Below are 27,420 nucleotides of genomic sequence, written 5' to 3'. Positions count from 1 at the left end.
CAACAGACTATAGTTAAATTCATTCACACTCCAGTAGCGTACAGGTGTAGCAGTAACTCTCGTACGGATCAGACATACCAGGTAAGTCCTACCTGGAGTAAGACTTCTTTATAGCTCAGCGATTTTCATTTCTTATTTATAGCTACATCATTTTGAGAATTTCGTGTGAGAATTATGATATGGTCGTTTGAAGAAAAAAAATGACGTGTCTAGAGTGAAATGTGATGTATGTGGATGACTGCATCAAGGTAGACTTAACGGTTTTGTTTAATGTTGTGTTGTATCGTGGTGCGTTGTGTAAGTTTAGGATTATGAAAGATATACAAAATGGACATGGGATTATTGCATCGTCAAAAGACAAAAAAGCATCGGAATATGTCAGTATTGAATCAAATACAAAATGATACAGGCAATATCAAGAGCAACACAAAACGTTAAAATAAATACAGGTGTCAAACACACATGGACGCAAAAGCCGAAAACAATTGTGTCAATAGAATAGAAGCAAACGACATAGAAAAAAAGGAGAAGAAATGTTATGATTGAAAAATATCCTATAAAGCAGACAGCAAGTTGTTGCCAAGGGACAATACTGACTTGTTTGAGTTGGTGTTCGTAATAAATACAGAAAAAAAATGTACAGAGTAAAGAGTTGATGATAATGAAGTGGGGTGTAAGTATGTATTTTCTTTTTAAATTCCCAAGTCTGCAGATAAACAGTGAACTTTTTAAAAACTTGAACCAACATCTGTGGAAGAACACCAGCTAACAGAAGAAATTCAGTTTGTGTGTCCAACCTTATGTCTCTCTTTCAGCACCTGGGTGTGTTACGGTGATGCTAGTCCAACACAGGCGTAAGCGTTTCTATTTATCTTGCACATTAATGTTTACCTCTGGCAAATATGCATCTTTCTCTCCTGAGACATATTTACAGTTATGTCTCTTTCAGCAAAAAAAGGGGTACATTTCTCTTCAGTCATAGTAATTTGTAAAACGACGTTCTGTAAACATGTATGTCCTCCACGCGGCGCTCTTGGCCACAACGGCATTCTGGTGGGTTTTTTTTCTACCTTTTTTTATATAAAATTTTGTTTTAGGTTTGTGTCTAAACATTCTTCTGTACGTCTGTAAACATTATCAACATCTTGTGTAATTTGACAACGCGTGGCTGTCGTCAAATGATATGTTAGGTGACATTAACGGCTCGTAAATAAGTCATCCAGGTGTGATCGTGTAAACCGCCCTTCTCACTCACACACGCGCTTGTTATGACAACTTCTCAATCAGACACACGCTTGCTATGACAACTTCTCAATCAGACACACGCTTGTTATGACTATTTCTCAATCAGACATACGCTTGTTGTGACAACTTGTTAAATTGACGATGTGATATAACATCACAGACACTCTAGGGCATGTCTGTTATACTTTAATATAGTTGTCTAATCCTCCAGGTTTGTTTCGCTGGGCAGGATTGAAGATGACAAATAGTAACAACCGGGCCCGGGTCAGACCTCAATGTCGACATTTAAATGTTGAAAGTTCAATTCCACGTGTCTCTTTACATTACACGGTAAATCAGCGAACAAACTGTATATATTAATAACTTTGACGTCCTGACGAATAATATTGGGACGGATTTACGTAAGCAGTAACTTTGCCTCCGAATCACTTTTGTCGTGCATTTGAAAAAGAGAAATATTGTCTCAAAGATATTTTGATATGTGAAGGTCAAACAGTGTATCTGGTTTGTTTATGACACACACAGCTACTACAAACGGACTTTATTGCATTTATAAAAATATGGTATCCCCATCAAATTTAGCACACTCGGTCAAATACATGACCGTGCACATTCTAGGAGACATTCTACATGACATCTCCAGCACACACGCAGGCATACACACATAGGGAGATATAAGCCAGGTGGCATAGGACTTGTAGTTAGAGCCTGATTAGGCAGCTCCTGTGAATTCCTCAAAATGTATTGATTGTAAATCTTTGTACTGTAAAACGCTTTAGAGTGGCCTATGTTAGCTATCTTCCAAGAGGTAAAGTCAAGGCTTATTATTGATACATGATTGTAATATTTATGTGAACATCGGATATTTCAACAATGGAGAATGCTTAGGACCTGCAATGCCGTCGTGGGGTTCTTTTAGAAATGCACTCGGTAGATCTAGAGATTTGTACCAAGATGTGCGAAAGAACTACATTTCCAACAAACACAATAACGAGGAATTATTACTGCGAACCTAAGCATGCATAACCTGTCGAAACGGAACAAAATATTTTGAAAAATAGGTCTTACGGTAAAATAACATTTTTATGCAGTTTTCAACCTGTGGCGTTTGGACACCAATTTATTAGAGAGAGAAAAAGCATTGATTCATTTGTAGTTGTATCGTGTATTTATTACGATGTGCAGGTTTGTCGGAGACAGGCGAACATGTTTGTCTGGACATCGTAAGGGTGTTGGCTTCACCTAGTCAAAAGGACGGTGATATATTCAGTGCATGACAAGGATCAGCACAATAATCCCATAAATAAGGACGTCTCGAGAATAAATAATATTTTTGCGAGGATGCATGATTTTTAAAATAAATCCTGTTTTGTGCGAATATTTAATAATGTGTTGTAATTGGGGACAATGTGTTGTAATTGGGGACAATGTGTTGTAATTGGGGACAATGTGGAGATATCTTGTCTGATCAGAAACAGCGAACATACAATGACTACTGGTCTAGCTAGCGTAATACTGCAGATGTTGTATTATTTACCGTGAAGTAAAGATGATGCAATATACAATTAACAAATATGCACTTCACATTGTAAGTTACGAATTAGAAATGATTTAATACAACACACAACAACGTTGTCATACATTAATAACTTAAAACGAAGAAGTAACACTCATACATTTAACATTACGTTAGTAAAGGGCTAGTGGGGATCTGTGTTAATCAAGATGTATATGACTGATGTTTCCAAAAAAATGGTAACCAACCTGAAACGCGGTTCGTCCCAGTTTCTGTGAGTTTTACAGTCGGGCGGGGCACATTTATTGTCTATTAGAACTCGGAAGTCGGCATTTCACACCCATTCGTCATTCGCCATGTTGCATAAAACATGTAATATAACATTGTTGAGACGTGTTTATGTAATGTTAGTGGATACGGCCACCTTTCGTAAACGTTTACGTCCAAGTAGCTTACCTGTATAATGCATACTTATACATACCTGCATGCCATAATGACTGTGAGCCAAACAAATATATGTACATATAAATACATGTGCTTATGCATGTGGACCTTACTTGTACACACGCGTGACTTACATGAAAATACACATGTGACACACCTGTAGTTAAGTGCTGATATGTTTTTCTATGATATCCTTATACTATTAATGGTAACTGGAAATCACAAACTCCGTCTGATTGCACTAGGTATTACTTAAATACAGTGTGTACTTATTCATTTTGATAATGTGAATCGTTTATGAATCTATTGATATTCTAAAATACTGAGAAACCATTGAAATGCAATTGTTCGGTCTTTTTCCAGCGTTTAACGGTGATATGGTTTCCCGTAGTGTTACTCTGTTTTATCAAGCACGTGTTTACTTACACACACGTGACAGTCCTGTGTGTGACTTGAAGTTTAGAGTTGCTTTATTTTGAGATTAAGAAAAAAAGCAATGCTTCTATTTGTCATTTTTCAATAACACAGAAAATATAATTAGTTATACAAATGTTAAAAAATATTTTTCAGTTCAAGTCACTGTAAGCACTCTTACCTGATAACTACTATACTAGTATCAAGGTTTCATGACTTCAATTTCGCGTCAGAATATTTTGCAACGTCACACTTCAATCTTAAATACATGTGTTTCCCATCGAAAAAGTCAATATCGTACGAGTGCGTTTGGTACAGAGAACATGATTGAGTTTCTTCAATATATGGCCCACGGCATAAGGCATACCTTTTTATCAAATACATGGAATAGCCATATACCTACAAAGACAAGTTGTATTCAACAGAATCACTATGACGTCATAACCGCCTTAACAGGGGATTCATCTCTCAAGGAAAGCCGTTTGGCTATCTTTTGGTCTGTATATTTACATTTGAGTTACATATATAATCTAATTCTGTGTAGTAACCGGCCAATTTGAAGTTGCACACATAGTGAAGATTGTGTGACGTCATTTGTTTATTGCGCCATCTTTGCATATGTCAGTGTAACGCTTAGCAGTCCGACAGCGAAAAACTTTGAATCAATCACGCTATAGACCAAGATTGTTTGAGTGCAGTTTCGTCAATATTGTTTCATAAACGACACACACTCTAAACAAAGACGTAATTAGCTATAGACAGCTTTCCAAATAAATGACAGATAGTTAATAATTCATCATGTTAATATACCGGTATGGCCGTTAATAGCTTCTATATATATATTAACCATAAAATACACATACAAATGTTTGCATTCAAACCGGTAAATGACAGTTAAAACACCATAAACTTTTTCTATATTAGTATCTAACAGCCATCTTATAACAATTATATAGCGGTGTTGATCATGCAAGTTGACTATACGTGTGTAACGTATGTGTCTAATTTGGGTCATTCACTGACCGGTTGTTGGTGTGGCATTGTGTACAGGTGACGTCATACCATTAATCACGTGATCTGTTCGAAGCTGTCTTGACAGGAGCACTGTGTCAATTTAAACTAATATACGTCACATTACGTCATATAAACCTATTTCTGTTAGGCAATTAACTAGTGTTGTAAGTTTTGATAATGTGCCGAAAACCAATTACTTTAAGACGAACAGGCGAACAATAAATAGTCGAAAGCCTTAGTGGTCGGATATTGAGGTTTATTTGTAGATGCTTTAGTATACGTAATGAGGTATCACACATACATGTGATAGAGATGCTAGATCCAGATCGCTGCCATCGTTATGTAAACATGAAATACTGTGTTAGTAACTGCATACATATTGTCTACAAAACAAAATGTAGCAAAATGTGTTGTCTCCGGGGTCTGTTGTGCTTTACAAATACTTCGTATGTTATAACAAGTTGAAAAGGTTTGTGATACGTTATTTGGGTTTGCGTCCACATTCATTGGTTAATTTTGTGTTACAGGGTATGGGTACTTTACCGTCGGACTCCCTGGCTTCCATCATCCAACAGACAATTGGGGATAGCAATGTGAATGTGACAGAGATAATAAATACATTAAATGTTACGGACGCTTCCTCAGTGGAAACGACCATGAGTGTACCACATCATATACAGAATAACCTCACGGAACGTCAAATAAACCAGACAGTGCAATTATCCACCATAACCGGAAGTATCACGGTAACGAACTTATCAGACACATTGAGTACCACATATCCGGTCTTAGATAGAACTGAAGCCTCGTTTTCAATTCAGGATCAGGTGATCATGGGGGCGGCCATAACGGTGGGCTTGCTGGCGATTCTGGCGGTATTTCTCAGGTTCGCAATGCCAATTTACAGGATCCGAGTACAAAAGAATAAACCAAAAGCAGAAATCCAGACACAAGACCTTTACGACGAGAAGCCAGGAGATGAAAGGTAGGTACACGGTAATTCATAAGGTCAGCAGAATTTAAAAATATTTACCAATGTGATAGAGCATATAAGAAAATAATCAATAGATGGTTCTGTATTATGTTGGAATGTTAATGGGAATTGAAAAAAGTTTGAAAATAATCAACGAAGGCCGGTAGACAATGTTTATTCGTCCAAGACCGGTAACACTAGGCTCCCTCGCTTCCATTTGCCATTCGAGGGAGGCTTTTGGAAGAGCGCTGCACGTGCGTGGTTCGTTGTAACAAAACATACATGCAGTGAAGTGTCTATTGTTCTTCATTACGCGATAACGTGGCAAATAAGCTTTCTACCGTATCGATTTTAAGTCTTTCCAACAGGTAAGTTCATATTAAGATTGTGTCTATTACATGGGAGATTCACACGGCTGAATGGACACGGTAGCGAAAAAAAAATTCACTTAGTAATATTATTTCTACATCGTACTAAGTGGTCCTTACCGCCACCTATTTAGAGCTGAACGTCAATCAGAGAGCAGTAACTCCACGTATTCATGAAACTGTTCCCATGCTCAAGCATGGATTTGTGTTCAAGCCTAATTTTTGTTCTGGTTATAAATTAATATAAAAAAACTTATTTTGTCAATGATTTGGAAAATTTTGTAGAGACTTAGAGCCGAATACTGTTTCAATGTTTCCAGTTCACTTTTTGATCATTTGACACAGATTAACCAAATTACAGGAAAGTCAGTTTAAGCACAGAATCCATGCTTGAGCATGAGAACGGTTTCATGAATACGTGCCCAGTGGATATAATTCTACAATCTATAACCTCCCTTGCTCGGGCGAAGTTGGATTTTGGTTTACAGGGTCATTTAAGGATATGCCACAAGCGAGATATTGCCAACTTAGGTATCAGAAAAAGGAACAAAAAAGCCAGAATGATAGATAATAAAAGGATCCCTAGTGTTACAACTGGCACAGCAGATCTATGTTAGTCGCTTTCCTGTCTCAAAGTCGAGGAACAATTAAAAAAGAAAATGTCCGATGCTGCAGATGGTTTCCATATTTAAAGCACTTAACGGTCACGTTTCCTAATCCCCGACCTAATGGAGTGATATAGCGACAAATGTTATTTTCAAAACAATTGAATTACTGGAAAAGCACGTGACCCAGTCCTATAGGCACGCGCAACGCTGTTCCAAAAGTGACCACTATAAAACTAAATGTGCATATCTTTATAACAAACAGTTACTACGTATACCAGTCTGACCACGTGAGAAGTGTTTGCACGTGCAAAGGAACAGTCAAATGTAAAGCCTGTATTACTTCGGTCTTACCTTATTGGCCTGGAATAAATGTGTTTCGTTACTTATGTACTTGATAAAATGGACATAATCCAGGTTTGTTTGCATAATATTGTCGAATATGTAAAATTGAGTGAAAATATTGGGGAAATGCTGAATTGTAAGGTCGGTATACACTACCTATATGTTGACTATTTATTTACTTGTAGGTGCTGTATCTGGGCCGATCGTCGCTACTGATCTGTGTCCAGTTACAGCAAAATATGTATCGTTATAGTGTCAACGGTAATATTATATTGGTTGTCTTTATCTTAAACAGTGCGTATGCGCCATATACACTTTCTATGGATTCTGACCAATCACAGTCATCAACACAATCTGACCAATCGCAATCCTCGACACAGTCGGACTGGTCGGAAACCTCCAGTAATCATACAAAAAGCACGTTCTACTCGTCAGACAGTCACCAGGTGGCGCTGTGGAAGGAATCCTCGTTTGGGACCTTCAGAGGCTCCACATTGTCGTTACCTTCATGTCTACCTAGCGACAGGTAAGGCCTGGAACTTTTACTTCACAACAAACCTATTTAAAGCTTTGATAACAGACACAAGCTGAATACTATTCTATTAACAAACCCAGACTGATTGAAATTAACAATCAAGTTCAAAATTTGTCAACAAACTCGAATTAGCTAAAATCCTGTAAATGAAATCTGCCCCTGTGATGTTCCTATAAGTTCTGTGATTTGAAGTCAGTTGACCACAAACCTCCGCGGTAAGTAGTTCGTACTGTTAAACACCTGGCCAGTACTCCATCAGCATGTATCAAACTCGTCCGCTGTGACACGCATGCGCCTCTGGCCTGCATCATTCGCCTTTAAACATTTTTTGATACAAAATGGATCACTGGGCGGGAGTGACGTCACGCCTGGTCGGATCACTTTAACTGGTGGTTTGAAAGCAAATAGATTGTTTAATTTTTTCATTCATAATTCTTCAACAAGGACAAAAATGTCTTTTAAGTAACATTTTATAAAACGCAGTTACATACGAACGCTTTTGATTTTCTCCCTTTGTATGTATAACTGCCATACCTATTAAGAAGGATGACAAATTAATTAATTTGTCCCTCACAATTTGAGATGAATTTTATTTACCTAATTGTCCCTCTGTTTCGAGCTACTTATTTTGATCACTGAAGATAAGCCAACACTAGATAGCTTGGTGACCGGCATGATCGACTGAAAGGTACAGGACACAACTGACTAACTGCTTGTTTTATAATTTACAAAATCCTTAAATAAACTACATGTCGTTTTGCGCTCTTTCAAAAATCGCACCGACATTGTGATGGTACTATGGCGCTTTTGTGTCATCAGTTTAAGTATGGGTAGTTCGTCTGAACGTTGAGGTGTCATGTGACTGTTTAGTGGTGTTGATATGTCATGTGGAATTCTATTGTAATTCTTTGTCTTGTTATCCTTCCAGAGGAAGCCTGTCCCGGTCAAACTCCACAGAGGGCCTCAACGCCAGCCTTATGACAGCACTGTCTCGTAAAACGTAAGTGTGCATACAAGCTTCACCAAATGATATCTCTCATAATTCGATACTGAAATACCTGAATTGCATTGTTAATTATATAAAGGTAATACTTTGAACGGTACGAAAGCACCTAAGTTATTGTATATTACTTGGGAAAATGAAACTCGTCGCCTAACAACCGTCTTTGTTCTTACAGCTTTACCGAGTACAGCGGAAGTTATATTCTAAAAACGGGTCCGGACACCGATCGAGGTTCGGATATTTTCGACGACAGAGCGTGAGTTTTATTATTCGTAGTACAAGGCTGTGAAGCCCATTGCTAGAAGCAATTGTGGTGCGATGATGGGGTGCTTTGCACTATGCACAGCTATAAATAATGAATAATTGCAATGTAGGGAATAATGTGACCTCTAAACATTCAGTTTACTGGGAAATTGGCTCAAAAACCTGCACCACGAGGGATCTTGTTAAGGTAAACTGACCAATTCCTTTCTGTTATAAAATGATGCATAGCCTATTGATGATTTAGTTGGAATGGAACTGGTTTAAGTATTTAGAATAGCACGGATTTCACAAGCATTCAGATACAACGTTTAGGCTGCTCGGTCCGGGTATAATCACATCGACGGACAAACTCATCTGTTTATTTACAGTAAGAAAGTCTTCCATATTTATCGCGTTAGTCACACGTCTGCATCTGGTTTAATAGTCCTACAGTTTGCTTGAATTAGAATGAACCAATAATCACTTACAATAATCCCAGCTTGTTACCTAAAGTGGAACTGTACCTACGGACGACACTGCAGGCGTTTCCTATCCACGGACAACAAAATATAACGCTACGTGTCAGGACACCTGGCGACTTCAAGAGAAACGGAGAAAATATCTCTCAGCGCCAAGAGAGGAATGCCGGTCATTAAGAATAAGAATAAACTATTCGCTCCGTTTCCCTGTAAACCTCCTGGTTGGGGTTCACCATACAAAGCAACGAAGACAATACGGATTAAGTTGTGATTTTCACATGCGTTGTTGCAACAAGCAGGGTTTCATTGACCAGTCCACGTCTTCTTCATGTGCCTCGTCGCTAAATAATAATTAATACCAAGCTCGTTACAACAATGCACGTGAAGAGCATAGCTTAATCCGTGTCGTCTCGGTGACCTTGTATGGTGATCAACCTGACGAACATCGAACAGGAGATTTAACGGTAGACAGACAAACTGATGGACATCTAACAGGAGATTTAATGGTAGACGGACAAACTGATGGACATCGAACAGGCGATTTAATGGTAGACGAACAAACTGACGAACATCGAACAGGAGATTTAATGGTAGACGGACAAACTGACGAACATCGAACAGGAGATTTATTGTTAGACGGACAAACTGACGGACATCGAACAGGAGATTTAATGGTAGACGGACAAACTGATGGACATCGATCAGGAGATTTAATGGTAGACGGACAAACTGACGAACATCGAACAGGAGATTTAATGGTAGACGGACAAACTGATGAACATCGAACAGGAGATTTAACGGTAGACAGACAAACTGATGGACATCTAACAGGAGATTTAATGGTAGACGGACAAACTGACGGACATCGAACAGGAGGTTTAATGGTAGACGGACAAACTGATGGCCATCGAACAGGCGATTTAATGGTAGACGAACAAACTGACGAACATCGAACAGGAGATTTATTGGTAGACGGACAAACTGATGGACATCGTACAGGCGATTTAATGGTAGACGGACAAACTGACGGACATCAAACAGGAGATTTAATGGTAGACGGACAAACTGACGGACATCGAACAGGAGATTTAATGGTAGACGGACAAGGATAGTTATTGTTTAGTTCTATTGGTCGGTTTTCCCTTTTAATTGGGATTTTTCTCCTTATTTTGAATTTGTTAGGCGTCCTGAAAGCAGAAGTTCTGTAATTGATAGTACAAAAAACGATATAGACGTAGCATTTTTATTTTTGTCATCTGTATAAAAGGGATCACATGTTATGTCGTCGTAACAATTCACGTTAAGAAACTATGGTCCGTGATAATTGGTTCATTCCTAAATAGAAAATATTATATGACCATTTAAACAGGTGTTCGGCAGACGTGATAAAATATGCGAGACGCTCTCAATTTATATTATAATATTTGGATTTGTCCGTGGATGTGATTATACCCGAATTGAGACAGGCTTGAAGTTGGGCCTGAATGCTAAAACCTGTTCTAAAATTTGTTCCGGAAAATGCTGAAACCTGTCCTATTCCATCCTCGATATCCAGGGGTTACGCTCACTTTCGCTCTCTACACCACTGGAATATGTCATAGCAAAATTGAAGGCACGCGGCCAGCTATTTTATTGGTGTCAGGTAAAAAAAACCTGACCAATCACTAGGCTGATACTTGTCCTTTGAAGATTACAAAGGAGCGATGCCCGACTTCAAATCCTGTCAATTTTTACCGTTACGCGACCGCGAGATTCTTTTGATGTACATCAAAGGACCCAACTAGACTTCTTGTCGCACCCACAAGGTGCTGCACACCGAGCCTTCAATTTTGCTATGACATATTCCAGGGCAAAAGTGAGCGTAACCCCTTGATATCGAGGATGGTCCTATTCCACCTTAATCATTTTGTCGTAATAGAACAGGTAATGTATACACAAGAAAGGATTTTTTTCAGTTTACTTTAAAAGTATCCCTCGTGGTGTTTCTTTCTCCGCGATTTCCCCTTGAACTGAATCAGTTACGCCAGTGTAAATTCATAATATTGAATTTGTTTTTAACAATAAGTGGTAATAAAATGTTTTGCCGTAGGGGAGAGTAGTCATGTACTAATTTTAAATGATGAAAATCCACTGAAGTAATATACAAGATAATGTGGGAAAATTTTAGTAAGCCTGTGGAATTTCTTTTTGCAATATCCGTAGGAGTTCGGTAGAATTCGGCTTACCGACATGTCCGAAGAAATCTTGTAGAACTTCTATATGCAGTTTATTACTGATAGAGCCGACGATCGGTCTAAATCACTTAACGATAATTTCACAGGTCGACTCAATCGCTCAAGTCTTCGTTCACTGACGGATCTATATCAGACGGGCGGTCGGACGGACTCCTGGACAGACGATCGGACGGACTGCTGGACAGACGATCGGACGGACTGCTGGACAAACGTGTTACTGAACTCAACCCTTTATTTAAGCAATGCTACAACAACAAGTAAGCGATCAGAAAATGCATACTGTAGAAAATGTTCGAGATAAGGGAGTTTATACCTACTAGTGTAGAACACCTCAATTGGATGTTTGAGATAAGGAGCTTTATATATAATGGTAAAGAGCATGATTAAATATGGTTTTTTGAGGTGAGGAATGGTTAATCTACCAACAGACAATGTCTAACGCGGTGTTCGAGAGAGAACGTTTCAGCGTTCAAGCCTCTCATGTAAAGACGGTTATAACCAGAAACAGTTTGGGTTTACCACAGGTTCTCGCCTCCTAATTACACTTGCAATATAATCAAGGTTGCTAAATCTAGTAGTCCAGAAAACAAATGATTGTGTCATTACCAATGATAATATCTCGCCGGAAAGGAAATTTTATTTTTCTTCAATTTAGTGTATGATTTATTATATATAATGTCGTATAATTTTTGGAGACTTCATGAGACATCAAAAACGGTCAGAATTCAGTTGGTTGGACATAATCGTGTTATGTAATGGTTATGAACGTTTGTGACACAATCACACATGTTCCTGCACATGGTCATTACACGTACTAGGACAATGGAGTCGGAAACCTTGATTTTACTATCGGGTTATCAATAGACGAAGTTGGTACATGTCGATTCACAAGCACCCACTACCATGTTAGTATATAAGGAAATATTTGGTGTTGTTAGTCCAGCGTTTTATTGAAAATGTTAATTTTATTTCTTGCAGATACAAAGCAAATGTTGGTGAGTCAAAGCTACCACAAGGAAAGTACGTGTAGTCCTCTTCACGATAAGAAAAGAAACTGCAGACCATATCACAGCCACAGAAATTAACTCTGTCGATTCCTTTACAAGGGAAATACCTCTAGTTCTATATACACGATATACAAACCAAGGAAGACAACCCAATGCAAAGTCTCCAACAACAAATATACCTCTTCGCCAACAAAACAATTCTAGGTCAGTTCTTCACAAGGAGCGTGGGTGACTTGAAAGGCAAGAGAATGAAGTGAAATGTGTGCCAGTATCTGAACGAGGGAACCAACTCTAAAAATACTACGGGATTCGAAACAATATGTAAAGGAAATAGAACGAACTACGTCTGAACAGACTCCTCAGCAACGGTAATCGTAGTAACGAAAGAAAGACCGTTTTATTGAACCAGGAATAAACCGAAATGATTGAAGATTCAATTAAATCGATTTTCAGAAAGGGATTGAGACTCTAGACAAACATCATGACAATTGAAGTTACATTTGTCTCATCTTAGAAAACGTAAATATGTCTTCTTCAATTCCAAAACAAGGAGAGTGACTCTATGTCAGAGCAAATTATAAATTCTTCCAGAACGGAAACTTGTGATAATGAATGTGTAGGTAAGACAAAGTGTTGTTGTAGAGAATGGATTCACCTTCAGTAAGCTCCATATGTCCAAAGGGGAGATAACCATTCGCTGACAATGTTGAACATTGAAGATAACAATTCCAGCGATTCATACCTTATTTCACATTTAAAAACAATATCCAATCATGTGTAAGGATTGTTTTAGTGAAGTACGTCATCAGTCAGTAATATACACTGCGCAGGTTCGTGTGCTGTATATGTGTGGGGACGTATCAAGAGGTAGCGGTTCTCCCCTTGGGGACGATATATCGACCCGGTGTCTCATTTCACTTCCGTTTATGACCACGTGACTGTATATACATGTAAATAGGTGTTACGTTAACATTATATTACTGCCGAAGTATTAACTTATATGCTTGTTGAGCTTGATAAAATAAATTATCACTATTATTATTAATTGTTTTTTTGTGTGTTCATTTGAAGGGTTCCTGAAATGATGTAAGTAGATATCTACCTCCATGAACGATAACACAATCTTCAGACATTAAGTACATTGTATATCGCTAATTAAAACGCCTTTGAAACATTTAAGCATATATGATACGTTATTTTGTAAGTAGGTCAAGGTTATCAATTAAAAGTTATTTTAGTTCTTATACTCAACATGCTACATGAAAACTACTGTAATTGTGTTCGGAAGAAATTTAAATAGTTTGATACATTGAACCCTATAACCTTAAAGGCGGGTCAGTGTTACTCATTTAAACGAACTTGATTGCCCGTAAGAGACCAAATATTTATGACGATCTTAGGCAATTGATTATTCACAAAATAAATGTATGTTAAACAATAGATAATTGAGGTCCTGGCGCCCACAATTGAAAGATAATGGTTTTGCTATTGTGCAGATTCATATGTTTGATATATTTCTATGCTTTTTACTTGCACAAGCTCATCTGCAAGTTCCAAAGGGATCGTGATTATTAAGTTAAAACATGACCATTCAGGAAAAAATTGTTAGGTTTTGCGATCCATCTCACATTGGAACATGCGCAAACAGGATCATGTATACAACTTTTTCACGACTCAATTTTTTTTCTCTCGGAAAATTATCGTTAACAAATATAAATCTGCAACTGCCATACACATGCAGATGGCCTGTTTGCCAAATTTTCTTAATCGACCGAATTTTAAGAATGTTCACCTACAGACTATGTGAACCATGTAAACACTGTTTCGTAATGATCTTTTAAATAGTTCATGAGAAATAGCGGTAACAACCTTGGAATGCAAAATCAAAGATGACTGCCTAGCATGCAGCTCTAATTTATCTCCAATTACAGCGTACACAACCAGAGATAGGAGAATCACTTCAATACTTTCCAAGTAATTGAGATAACAACTTTCATACGCAATACCCGCACGAAATTCTTGACGGCCCAATAGGCTATTTTTGTTTTCAGAATCGGTCGAATTCTGAAGAAGCCACAATATATGTAATAAGTGACCAGGGGAAAGGTTTTATATTATGCAGTGAAAACAGTTCCAAAATTTTACATGCAAATTCAAAATGGCGACAATATTGTTTTTCGATCCGTCTCAAATTAGAACATATATGAATGGGATCCTGCATTTAAATATTCAACATACGAACGATTTTGAAGCGGAAACTGAAGAGGTCATGTAAACAATGTTTCGTGATTTTTCCATTCAGAACTTCTTGAGAAACAGCTATAACAAATTGACATTCAAAATTGTTTTTGTATTGTTTAACCGCCAATCGACAATTTAGGGCCAACATTTGAAGAGGCAAAACTTAAGACCGGAGGGATTATATATATATCTACCATTCCTAATTACACCGAAAAGCAGACATTGATTATACAAGAAATCTGGTGACCAGCCCTAAAAGTTAAAAATTCTTCCCAAACACCAAACCCCAAGCATATGATCAAAGTCATTAATGCATGTGGATTTTTTGTTTGTTAAAATCCTCTCAAATGGAAAAAAACTGGTAAATAATCCTACACTAAAAGCCCAGAATTCCAGTCGGTATTTGGTGAAAAACAAACTTCTCTAGTGACCAGTTTTATAATAGATGAAAAATGCCTTTTACGCCAAGCTTCCATGTCATATCAAAATTCACCATAACAGCAAAAGGTGTAGTTCTTCGTTTGGAAAGATTAATACCAGTGTTAAGCAGCTAAGTACTGCCAATATGAAAACAATGATACTCAAAGAATCTTAAAATAGCCTCAATCCTACAAATGAGTTTTAACAAGTCTTTAGAGGGAGGAATGACTGGAAGTAAGCGTATGTGTCATCCGTTTATAAAAAGGTACAACCAAGAAAACTACATAAAATACCAATTACCTGTATTTGCTGTACTATTGTATAGTACTCGCAGTAAGCAACATAATAAATGCTAATAATGAGAAACAAAACATCCAACCCTACACGATTTTCGAAAATTCAGGTCGTGCGGAAGCCAGTCAGCTTTAGAGTTTCTAGAAGGTAAACACAGACTTTAGACAGTGATAAACAGTCCGAGGATTTTGAAGACCTTTGAAAGTAATTAATTCTTTACTCTGTCATACGAAGGGGTCAACACCTGGATTGAAAGTTCACCAACAGATAACATATAGAGTACCAATTGAAATAAAAGGTTGGGTGCATCAGGGCGTAGTCAGCAGCCCTTGCCACTTCTATTAAACGACATCCCCCGTACATAAATCCACTGACATGGTGTTCGTGGATGGTTCTTCAATATACATAGAACACTACAGCACGACCGTGACAGGTTGGCACTGTATGAGTGTCGATGGGATATGTGTTTCTATCCAGATAAATGTCTACTTTCATCCAATCTCTAACAACAACAAATATTGTCCAGTGTTCACATGTGCTTTACGGAAAACAACTACAACATATCACGGAAGCAAAGTATCCTGGAGTCCCTTTGCAATCGAATTTAAAAAGGAAAGCCTTTATAAAAATGTAGGCTCTAAAACAAAGTTAACATCAGGATGAATCCGAACGGTTAAACAACAGGCATATATATCTCTTGTGACAGCTTTCTGAGAGTATACAAGTTAGGTCCATAATTATACCAGAACTACCATTGACGAAGTCGAACTTGTGCAATGTAGAGCAGCTCGCTACGTCTCCTATATATTGAGAAACAACTCCTTCTGGTTGAAATGCGTAACAGTCTAGAACGGCGCTCTTTAGTAGACAGAAGGAAAAATCAGAGGTTTACCATTCCTTACAAAATTTAAATCGATCTGATAGCTAAACGGAGAAACTTTACTCCGATTCGCTCCTCCTGCAATTCTTATCACAATTCTTACCGAATACCATTATACAACCCCCCCCCCCCCCCCCCCCCCCCAGAAAAGCCTCCTTCTTTCCATTGATTATTTCAGACAATAGTATATCACCTCTATCAATTATTTTACTTTCTTCAAACCAGCACTTACACTTTTCTTTAACCCCGTGAAGGTACCCAGTTTTCATCCAGCATAGTCCTCTCCTCACTTGCCAATTATCTTCAACTAATTAAAATTAACCAATAAGCATAGACATAGACATTATTCGCCATGATATTTTCATAAGTTCGTCAGCAAATTAATAAACTTTCAATGCGAAGATGAACACAATACATACATAAGCGATTCCCTTTAGATTTGGTAATTGATACAGTAAGCCAAAATGAATACAACTGCAATTCAAATACAGCCGTTTTGTCCTTCTAGGATTCATCGGTGATGCTCGGGCCAAAATATTGGAAATCCAAATTATCTAATACAGAGATGACTGTCAGGAGAACATATTGGTTTCCCGATCATCTCAAACTAGAAACAAAAATAATCGGCCGAGGCAAAAATAGGCGAGAGCAGCTTAGGCTTTGACGGTAGGGAATTAAGAAAAAATGTGGTTCGCTGGTGTAGACGAAATGCGAAATATTTAGATTTCCTGTTGATTCTGATAATGATTCAGTATGTGTGAATTGGTGCCCGCCCCACCTACTTCTCCTGCCGTTCGGGCACCCATTTGTTAAATCGAATTTCATAGACTTCCATGCAAATCTAGTACAATTCGTGATATAATATGCTTACAGGAACACTGGTTCTTCGATTTCCAACTTGGATCACTAAACAAATTATCAGAAGATCATGCAGCACACACTGCTGTTTCCAAGGCTGTAAACACCTATACCCTATACCACCTATCACAATTCCTCGAGGGTACGGAGACACTTCCATAAAATACAAAACAAACTGGAACTTGAAAACAACCAAGCCCCCGGAAACAAGACATGGACTCCAGCTTGTGTATCATAACTACATTGTACATTCATGTCATCTAGAGGCACCATTTTAAGGGGGGATATAAGCAACCGTAGCAGAGATCCGGGAAGTCATCACGAAATTCAACAGCACACATGTTATCTTACTCCGTGGTGACCTGAATGCCTCTATGACTAGAAAACCGGCTAACGATAGAGATGTTTTTTCTTCGCTCCTTCTCCAACAATGTCATGGAATCAAAGGGAAACCAAAAACATTTTACAAGCTCACAAAGTCGCAAAGATCAATCAAACACCCAACATGTCATATAACATGTTTGTCCAGACATCACAGAAGGATGGGCCGTCTGCTTTAAGGAACTGGCACGTCCTCTGGTAGATGACATGTTCGAAAAGGAGCAATTCATCAGTATCAGCGAGGATTTATAGCTCATAGACATCTGAAGCTAGCAGGTGAGTGTGCCATTGACATTATGGTATAAACCTACAATTTCATACTTGAAATGAAGGTCCCAGACTCTCTGAAGAAAGCGTTTCTAACTCCCATCCATAATAATGGTCCTACATACAACCCTAACAACTATAGAAGGAGTCTTCAGGGAGTCTGGGACCTTCATTTTAAGTACAATACTGATGAGGTGCTCCTTGTGTGACGCCTATACTTCTGAAAATACAGGAACACACTGAATGATAAAAATACGTCGGTATTCGGAAAGTCACAATCCAAACTCCAAACAGGATTTACCAAAGGAACATTCTCATTTAAACTCTGCTCTTATCACATAATGCATTCTGAAATCAAAGGCAACGTCATCAAATGACCAGTCACTACGCTGCATACCCAAAAGGCCTTTGATGGGGTTAACTATCAAATTCTACTTCACAATCTGTATCATGATCGGATTATTCAAGATTCTGAATGGCTGTTACTGAAAGACCTGTATGAGAACATGACCGTGTCAAGGACATACTTCCGAAACCTTCAATCTATCACAAGGGGTACAACAATGTGGAGTACTGTCTACTAGTACTATAAAAGGTACAACAACAGCCTTTTCTTTTTCTAAGACAAGTTCGATGGAGCAGCGATAGGCACCATCAGAATACCACAACATATCACTTTTGCAGACGACCTCTGACATAGAGATGGGGGTGATGGCAACACTGTTTACCAGTTCAGTAACCAGAACATATACAGAATCAACCCAAGCAAGAGTTCACTGCTACACTACAACAATAAAGGAACCACAGCCCTCTCACTCTACACGATAAAGAAATCAAAGTAACAACAAATGCCGTATACCTCGGATACGTCGCAGCACAGAGACCCAAGGCATCATCAACAACATCAATACTGGCAGAAAACAGCGTACTCACTTCTTGCGGCTGTGTTCAACAGAGAAACTGGTGTCTCCCAACAAATTAAACCCACATATCTGGAACACATTCAGCATTCCTAGATTCTTGTATGGACTTGAAACAGTATATTTCCATTAGAAAAACCCTCGAATAAATCTAGCACCCTCCAGACAGTGTTGTCACAGTAGCTACTACATACTTTGAGACCAACCCGAACGGATGTACGTGGATTAGAGGTCAATGCCATGTTATTTACTGGAACTTACACTTTACAATCAAACAGAGCTGCGTTCAACCAATACGAAGTGAATGGTACATGCAAACTCAATAACCAGGCACCAGAGACTCGGCAGCACTTTATTGCAGAATGCGTCGTAATGGAACCTCACAGAACAAAGGAAAGCTCACAACACTGCTTCGATGTACAGAACAGCAAAAACATCATATCAAGGACCCCCGAAATTTCACACAATTGGTTCTTAATTGCACCCATCCTTGTCTATAATCGGCCCTCAAACCATATTAATAGCGCGCGTTCACGGTTCCGAAAGCCAACAGTCCGTGAAAGGTATGAGCAAACAGTGGTTGTCCCTTCTTATAGCAGATTTAAACTAGACTAACCTACTACCAGCATGTTACACGTCAATGTTATCCAATTAGTATCCAGCATCTGATGATGTGATGTGCTATGTTTGTTACAAGTACAATTCCTTTTTATGTCTCCCTCACTTATATCGTCGAACCCCCATTATAGTATAATGAAGTTTACAATACGTTGTATCTCCTATCAACACAAAGTGATAAAAACAATTTTATACTGCCATTACTATGTTTTATTAACAGGTTTCCTATAAAACTATGACACTTTGTGTGAATATCAATATAAAATTTCAGAAAAATAATAATTTTTGTACCAGAATCGTAATTATTTTCACCAATACAATTAGTGTTTAAAGTCAAAACAGTGATTTCTTATACGTTTTTCTTGGTGTCCAGATTATTCAATTACAAAGTATCTGAGGAATGTCACCGAAGTTCACAAGCTTCTTCAAGACATAAATATATATAGCCAATATTTGTCATTAGCGTTACACCCTGAAAACTATTAAAACAAGCATTTCCTTCATTCTCCCTCTCACACTCACACATTATTGTATAAATATCACAGAACTTACTACATACATTTAACATCATTCTTTATACAGTAAGTATACATATAATGTAATAACACAGAAATATCACACATTATCTGGTGTAAGGAGTCGCTTCCCCTTCCTCCAAGTTCGTCTTCATAAACTGGATATTTTCTGCTCAAACTTTCCTACTATTATCATTTTTCTTTTCTTTTATTCTAAAGCTTAATGTTGGGGGCTTATTTCTTACACTTAGCTGCTTCATGGCGAAACATCATCAATAAAAATTAAATTTTACAAAAAACCCAGACACCTGCCAAAGTTTTTATAACCAATAAACTTAATCAAAGTAAATCCACTTGTTTGTTGTTACACCAGCCATTTTGTTTGATCACAGTTCGTTTTAAAAAAAACACTATTAATATAGCAGATACGAAATGTATTACTTCTACATCCATTTTCTCCTGTCAAAAATACTGTTACTGAAAAAATCTCCTTTCACTAAGTATAATTTATAATACATATGTCTGTATTACAGAATAATTTCACTGAAATATTTGCACAGAATTAGAAATATTTTTTTTTTTTATACTTTTGGACAAATTAATTAAAACAATTAAATAAGGACATAACGCATGACAAAATATAAAAGTTACAAAACAGAGAAACAAACATTCTAAATCTTAAACAGGAAATTGATGAATGAATTGATGAGGTTGGACGGAAATCTAGCAGTCAGTACACATGGTTTTTAAGGTTAGGAGTTGGAGTCACCGTCCGGTGTCTGTGGCGGTGGTTTGTAGAACGGATCTTTGGGCATCATAAACTCTGTCAGCTTGGCCAGCACCTCGCTGTCTGTCGACACTTTGTTTTTCTGGGGAAACAACATGATATCAAAATTACTAATGCTAAAAATAAACTTGTAAGTTAATTAGAATGGATTCCTGACTATAAATTTGTATGAATTTCTGCCTGTAAATTTGTATGGATCCCTATAAATTATTATTATACCTCTACTGAGTTTTCCCTATATAAAAACAATACGATAAAATGTCCTATTTCCCTAAAATCGCTAAAACCTCTACATCTGAGGGCTACTCCCTCCCCAAATTAGAACTATTCCCTGCAAAAAAAGGACTACTCCCTGACAGAAAGAGACCACTCCCTCATAAATATTTGAAGGCGGAACTTATAAAATTTCAACCAATGAAAATATTCGGTAGGCGTGGCCTTCTCCGTGACGCAGGTGACGTCACAATTCAGAACCAAACGACGACACCGAAAATGACGACATCGATGTAGGCCGTTTTGATCATTACTGATGTTTTATGCAGAACTTTAAAAAAAGTGGATGGGACTAAATATGCTAGGAAATCAATGGTGACGGTCTACAAAAACATTTCTTGGATGCTAGAAATGAAGATATCATCAACGACGATGCATACAGCTCTTCCAATTGTAATATTTTTTTTCTCTCTTTGAATTTGTTTAAAGAAATCATAATGAATTAATAAATTCATTTGCTAACTTAAATTAATTTGTTTCATTATAATAAAAGAGTTATAGAACGGGTAATTCGGGAAATAGCAAATTTATGTTCACCCTTGGTGAAAAAACTATTTCCCTCGGCAGCTTTGCCGCCTCTGGAAAACGTTTTTCACCTCGGGGGACCATAAATTTGCTATTTCCTCATACTCATTCTATAACTGCATAATATGAACTTCTGTACGTTAACTTGTATGGATCCCTTACTATAAATTTGAGTCATTCCCAATCCTATACAAATAGTGGTCATCAACAACTTCACCTCTCACTCCTTCACTGATACAGTCGTCACCTCTCACTCCTTCACTGATACAGTCGTCACCTCTCACTCCTTCACTGATACAGTCGTCACGGTAACTCAGAGTGGTTCCCGCATTTTTATTCTGTAAATCTTATAAAAGTTTTTAATCTACCTTCAGCATTTTACTGGTAATTAGCAAATGTCTGGTTTTAAGACCTCTACCTTGTAAATCCAATTCAATTGTCATTATAATATATTATGATAACAAGTCCTGTAGCTGAATGTAGATGTTTATAAGGAAGTGAGGCCATATTAAGTTGCTTATACAGAACTAAAGTATTGTACTTACATATACTCCTATCCTCATCAGCCCGGTACCGCTACTTTTACTGTCGTGGGTTAGTGTTGTCTGGTACTGCATCGCTTTCAGCAGAGCAGCTAGCCCATGTTCTCCGATACAGTTCCCTGTCACAGAAAGTAAACGTCAATGACAATGCATGTCCGTGTAATTCATTCTTTTATACCACAATATAAATAAACTTGTTTCTCAATAGAAATAAATCATACTTTGGAATAAACTCGAATAAATCACATTTCATATCTCAATAAAAACAATTGATACTTTCCTACTTACATGTAAACAAATTTATAAGAAGTTAATACCTCAATACAAATTATATATGTATGCTCCAGTACAAGTAAATCATACCTCAATACAAATTATATATGTATGCTTCAGTACAAGTAAATCATACCTCAATACAAATTATATATGTATGCTCCAGTACAAGTAAATCATACCTAGTGCGTAACTGACAAGTAAAATATACTTTATACCTATGCCTGAATACGAATAACTTATACTTTTATACCTGAATACGAATAATTTATACTTTTATACCTGAATACGAATAATTTATACTTTTATACCTGAAATACGAATAATTTATACTTTCATTCCTGAATACGAATAATTTATACTTTTATACCTGAATATAAATAATTCAATCTGTTATACCCTGCTACTTTTTTATGTGGGTAATTCTCAACTCAAATCACAGCAAAACCATTTTTCAATCTCATCCTTTTGTATCTTTATACCTTGTATCTCATAAGAACTGAAATATACTTGTTAACTCAACTCAATAAATCTTAAGTTCATACCTCAATACAAATAATTTGCTTTTATACTCTACAAATGTTCATGCGAGTAATGTTAAACTGAAAGCAGCAGAACAATTGTTGAAATATTCCATCTCGTCCAAGTCGTGAACTACAATGTAGATCATTTTCCGGTAACATTTAGGAAGAATTAACGACTTACTTGACAAGTTAAGGTTGATGAGAACCCTGTTCCCCGCCACAAGCAGTTGTCCATCTATAAAATCGGCCGCATCAGTCAGCGGGTTTACAAAGTCGGAGGCTCCGGCGTCCTGGTAAAAATACAGACAACGACATCATGATGTACCAGACAGTATAGTACTGACATTGTTGTGGAAATAATATCTAGTCCATGTTTATAAATGTCTGTAAGATCATAGAACCAGGTACAGTCCTAGTACAAACTGGCCTTAATCACAGGCCTGCTGGTCCAGACTTCTCTCACTCGTTGACTGATCAGTTATGATATAAATATTAATTGGAAATAATAAATATTTATGTCAACTTTCATATTAATTTAATTATTTCATATAAAAGCAATGACACTTAATTTGATGTGGATGATCAATACATATTTTCACCAATTAAGGTTTGCCTTAAAATATACATTATATAATTACTTTAGGAGTGACACAATCATTGGCCCTGACAATGGGAGTGTTACCCCTACCAGCACTCTATCTACTGGTTTCAAACGAGGTCAAACACAAGGCACAACACTAGAACATTTCGCTGAAGTTTTTTTCTTCAAAGTATACAGTAATATCACTTTATTTTTTTTGGGATTTATCTGTAGCTTAACAAGGCCATGCAGGGACTAGCTGTCATTTGTCAGTTGCAATTACCATATTCTGACCGGAGGTCCAGGGTTGGAATTCCAGTCAGGTAGTGTTGCACTTTTTTATGCTGTTCTATCATTTTTTAAAAAAATAAAATCTTGCAAGGTTTTGGTTTTTGGTTTCTTTTCAGGAATGCATGATTAATGAAAGCTATTGTTATGCCCGTAAAATAGATACATTCCAATGATTAGGTGTATAATTTGACAGTAGTATGGAGACTCGATCTTAACTTTCATTACCAGACTTGTTTGAGCTACAACATCAGTTAGTCTGCTTAAATGTCACATCATAAAGACTTTCTCTCATTTACCCTTTTCCCACTAACCACCCTTACCCTGTACTCACCTCTACTTCCTGTACAGCTGGACCTTTTCCTTTGTCCTTCCCCTTGCCTTTCCCTTTACCCGCTGTTTTTGTATCTGCCGCTATGGAGGCTGCAAGAAAGAACAGATTCTGTCAAATACATTTTATCTTTCGTTCATGAAGGTGTAACAGTGGTTAATATGTATTATTTGAGGTTGAGTTTCAGAAACATAAACAATATCAAGTTTTATACAGAATTAAGTAATATTAAATCATATTGACAACTTGTAAAATCAAAACTTAATCAGAGGACAATTAACTTCCTCCAAATATTTATTGAAATAAACACTACAAGGTAATTATACCATGTACAAGATTAACGATAAATGATAAAAGATATATACATGTACTTCTTATGATCAAGTTACATTTTTTTCCGAAGATGATTATCCGTTTTAATTAGTTTAAATCAATGGTTTTTTTTATTTTTTGAAGTGAAGAAATTAAAAGCAAACCATCACCAGAAACAAATTTCTGGCCAGAAAATGGCACAATATGTGCAGTAGAGCACACAGATATAGCTACGATCATGCAACATGCACTCCGGACAATGTAAGCAGAAAGCATGCAGATTTAAACTGTCATATACCGAAAGTTACACACTTGTTATAACATTATATATATATGTTATTGTATGTCTTTCCTGGTTTTTGCTGCTTATTTGTTAAATGTCATATGTTTTATGAGTTGAACCAATTTTATTACATGCAAAATCGAAGAAAACTAAGCCAAATTTTAGGACTGCATATAAATTAGGTTGCCAGATGACGAAATCTGATGTTACAACAAGCTTTCCAAAAGCTATAACCTACAGTAACTTAAATGATTTAATTACTAACAGTTGTTGCATAAATTATAATTAACAATATTTTGATGTATCTTTCGAAGTGTTCAAACTAACACAGTTTAACCGTAATGAGACTGAAGACTGAGTCAGCAGTACTTTAATATTGAAGATATTTTAAAGATTATGATGATCATTTTTAAATTAACAAATGAAAAGATATTGGTTAGAGGTATTTTTAAGTTTGTTTTGTGTATATAACAGAAACCTGTGGTGTACGACGTGATTGACGTGTATGACGTGTGTGTGACGTGTGTGTGACTTGTATGACGTATAGGGTACCTTATATCTGAAATAAAACCCTGTAAATAGACGACTTCCTGTAAAACAAATACGTAACATCAAGTCGGAATGTCCATGGCGACTAGTTACTGTGAACAGTTCTGATAGACAAGTGACACAAAGTACAGTACATAGCTGTGGTCATTCTGTTCTCACAACCACAAACACTTCTATAATGGGTCAATTACAACCTTAAAGATGTCTTCTGCTCAGAATTTTATTTGATCATATCGTGTAGTAATGAAAAAAAAGAATTTTGGAGTTATATGATATTGCTGTTAATTATCTAATGAAAATAAATAATTTAATTGCATTTTCTTCTCACACAAACTTTACACCTATGTTCTGGTGGTAATAAGTGCCATTATTCGTTTTTCTGGTCTGAATGTCCCATATTGCACCTTCAAAATAGTATGATAATGCATATGTACAGGGATTTTTGTGTCTGTTTTGACTATTGCTTTTAAGACTTTTGAGGGTTTTGCATTTATTGTAACTTTCTCAGATTGCTAATTACCAAGGGCATTAACTCTGTCAATTCTAATTACCAAGGGCATTAACTCTGTCAATTATAATTACCAAGGGCATTAACTCTGTCAATTTTATCTGTTTAGAAAATCAAATCTTTGTAGTGTGCATGAATATGTAGTAAAATCTGCTGATACATCAAAAAGCAAAACGTTGGTGTGAAACTTTGGAGAAAGTAAAAATAAACTGGGATTTGCAAATAAAATTGTCAACAACGAAGTGTTTGTGTTACAACATGACATTGTTTACCTTTGTTGGTGGTTTCTGGTAGTGACCGGGGGAGAGAAATATACATCAGTCAAATACTTTTAACCTGTGGTCACCTGTCTAAACTGACTTCAGCTACCAAACATCTAACAAACATCATTAACTTCAAGAGGGGGCTTATTTGTGGTCAAATACGGTAAGTTTCCTTGCAGTGAAAGTATAACTAAAGAAAAATCTCACTTTAACCCTTTCACCACTGTATACCACAATTGACTCATCCCAATAAATGCATGGAAGAGTCCACTAAAGCTACCTAGGGGTGAAAGGGTTAAGCTATTAGAAGCATTTATGAAACTGGAGCCACCGTGAGTCTCCCTCAAGAATCAGTAACCTGACAACAGGTTAAGTTAGACATGCCAGCTAGGTGACACTATTAAATATTCGGACCTGTATAATAGGACATTTTGTGTCTCAAAGATGATCAGTTTAGACAGGTTTTACTTATCATCATACAAATACTTTAATGCATAAAATTATTTGGAATAATAATCCTTAATACTTGGCAAAAAAATATGATCATTTACTTCTAAGTAAAAAAAAAAAAAAAATCATCTATCTAAATATAAGTTGTTGGAAAAATGTTCAAGACAATTTTGTTATCAGTTTAAGTTTATGCTGAGCCATATTTGAACACACATTTTTGAGAAAATGGTTGCCAATTTAAACAATAGTACAATTTTATAAGAACATGTATCGAATAAAACAATAAAATTTATCACATTGTTCTATTCATAACTTTTCTTATTTTGATATTAATTATTTGATTTAGTTATATTTATAACTGTACAAAAAAATCATGTTTTATTACGTACAACATTTTTATGTTCAATCATGTACATATTCTTTTGATTACTTTTTGATGAGAAAACTATATTTAAGCTATCTACAGGATAATAATTTATGCATCTGATGTTTCTAAGAAGCATAACAACATACAGAAACAATTAACTTTCTAACGACTAGATATTTACCTAAACCAACAATATACCCTAGTGTAAGTATATATAGGGCACTATAAAACTTCACAATTTGTTACATCAAGTCTCAATAAATAGCTCACCGAGATCTTCAATCAAACTTAACGTAAGAACACTGTCAGGATATGGAATATGTCACTATTATCTTATATAAATTAAATAAAAACCATTGCCCAATGCAACAAAAAGTTGTGTTTTTCAAAAATTCTCAAAATTTTCAAAATTCCACAGACGTAGGTTTTTTGCCCACTATAATATTTGAATTGTATAATTGTACCCAAAACCACATGCTATCAATCAACACTAATTACTTTAAATGAAAAAATAATCTAAATTGACTAGGATTGATTGAATGGTAAGTATTAACCTTAAATAGTTTCTTGATTACTTGTTTGTTCTTGTCTATTATTGAGGATGGTATTGTAAAATAAATATAATTCACAAGAAGGAAGATTCAATAGATTAACATTTGAAAATAGATCATTAATTATGTATATATATATATATCAGTTAAATAAAAAACATAAGAAAAAATACTTGACCAGTGCCCTGTTTTGTC

General features: G+C 36.5%; 2 protein-coding genes across 19 annotated transcripts in view; one reads left to right on the top strand and one right to left on the bottom strand.

Annotated features, from left to right (window-relative positions):
• LOC110465986 lies at nucleotides 1–13,451 on the top strand. The gene is made up of 7 exons (XM_021522210.1): nucleotides 1–81; nucleotides 5,161–5,618; nucleotides 7,220–7,450; nucleotides 8,388–8,459; nucleotides 8,638–8,718; nucleotides 11,505–11,675; nucleotides 12,397–13,451. Exons 2-7 carry the CDS (start codon nucleotides 5,164–5,166, stop codon nucleotides 12,446–12,448), a joined length of 1,062 nt encoding a protein of 353 aa, XP_021377885.1. The 5' UTR covers nucleotides 1–81; nucleotides 5,161–5,163; the 3' UTR covers nucleotides 12,449–13,451.
• Nucleotides 13,452–20,529: 7,078 nt separating this feature from the next.
• The window catches only part of LOC110465945 (leucine-rich repeat-containing protein 71-like), a 57,027-nt gene continuing 50,136 nt past the window's right edge, over nucleotides 20,530–27,420 (bottom strand). For 11 of the 18 annotated variants that reach the window (XM_021522140.1, XM_021522142.1, XM_021522148.1 and 8 more), the window contains 4 exons: nucleotides 23,946–24,034; nucleotides 22,925–23,033; nucleotides 21,950–22,065; nucleotides 20,530–20,688 (listed from right to left, as the gene is read on the bottom strand). In XM_021522140.1, coding sequence (XP_021377815.1) covers nucleotides 20,572–20,688; nucleotides 21,950–22,065; nucleotides 22,925–23,033; nucleotides 23,946–24,034 — 431 coding nt within the window. In that variant the 3' untranslated portion in view covers nucleotides 20,530–20,571. Of the gene's footprint in view, nucleotides 20,689–21,949; nucleotides 22,066–22,924; nucleotides 23,034–23,945; nucleotides 24,035–25,866; nucleotides 25,882–27,420 lie in introns of all 18 variants that reach the window. The other 7 variants (XM_021522145.1, XM_021522136.1, XM_021522141.1 and 4 more) reach the window with 1 other exon arrangement.

This window comes from Mizuhopecten yessoensis, unplaced genomic scaffold (assembly GCF_002113885.1).
Source record: "Mizuhopecten yessoensis strain PY_sf001 unplaced genomic scaffold, ASM211388v2 scaffold11109, whole genome shotgun sequence".
NCBI lineage: Eukaryota > Metazoa > Mollusca > Bivalvia > Pectinida > Pectinidae > Mizuhopecten > Mizuhopecten yessoensis.
Note: the sequence above shows the minus strand (reverse complement) of the source record. Positions and strands in the feature narration are given on the sequence as shown.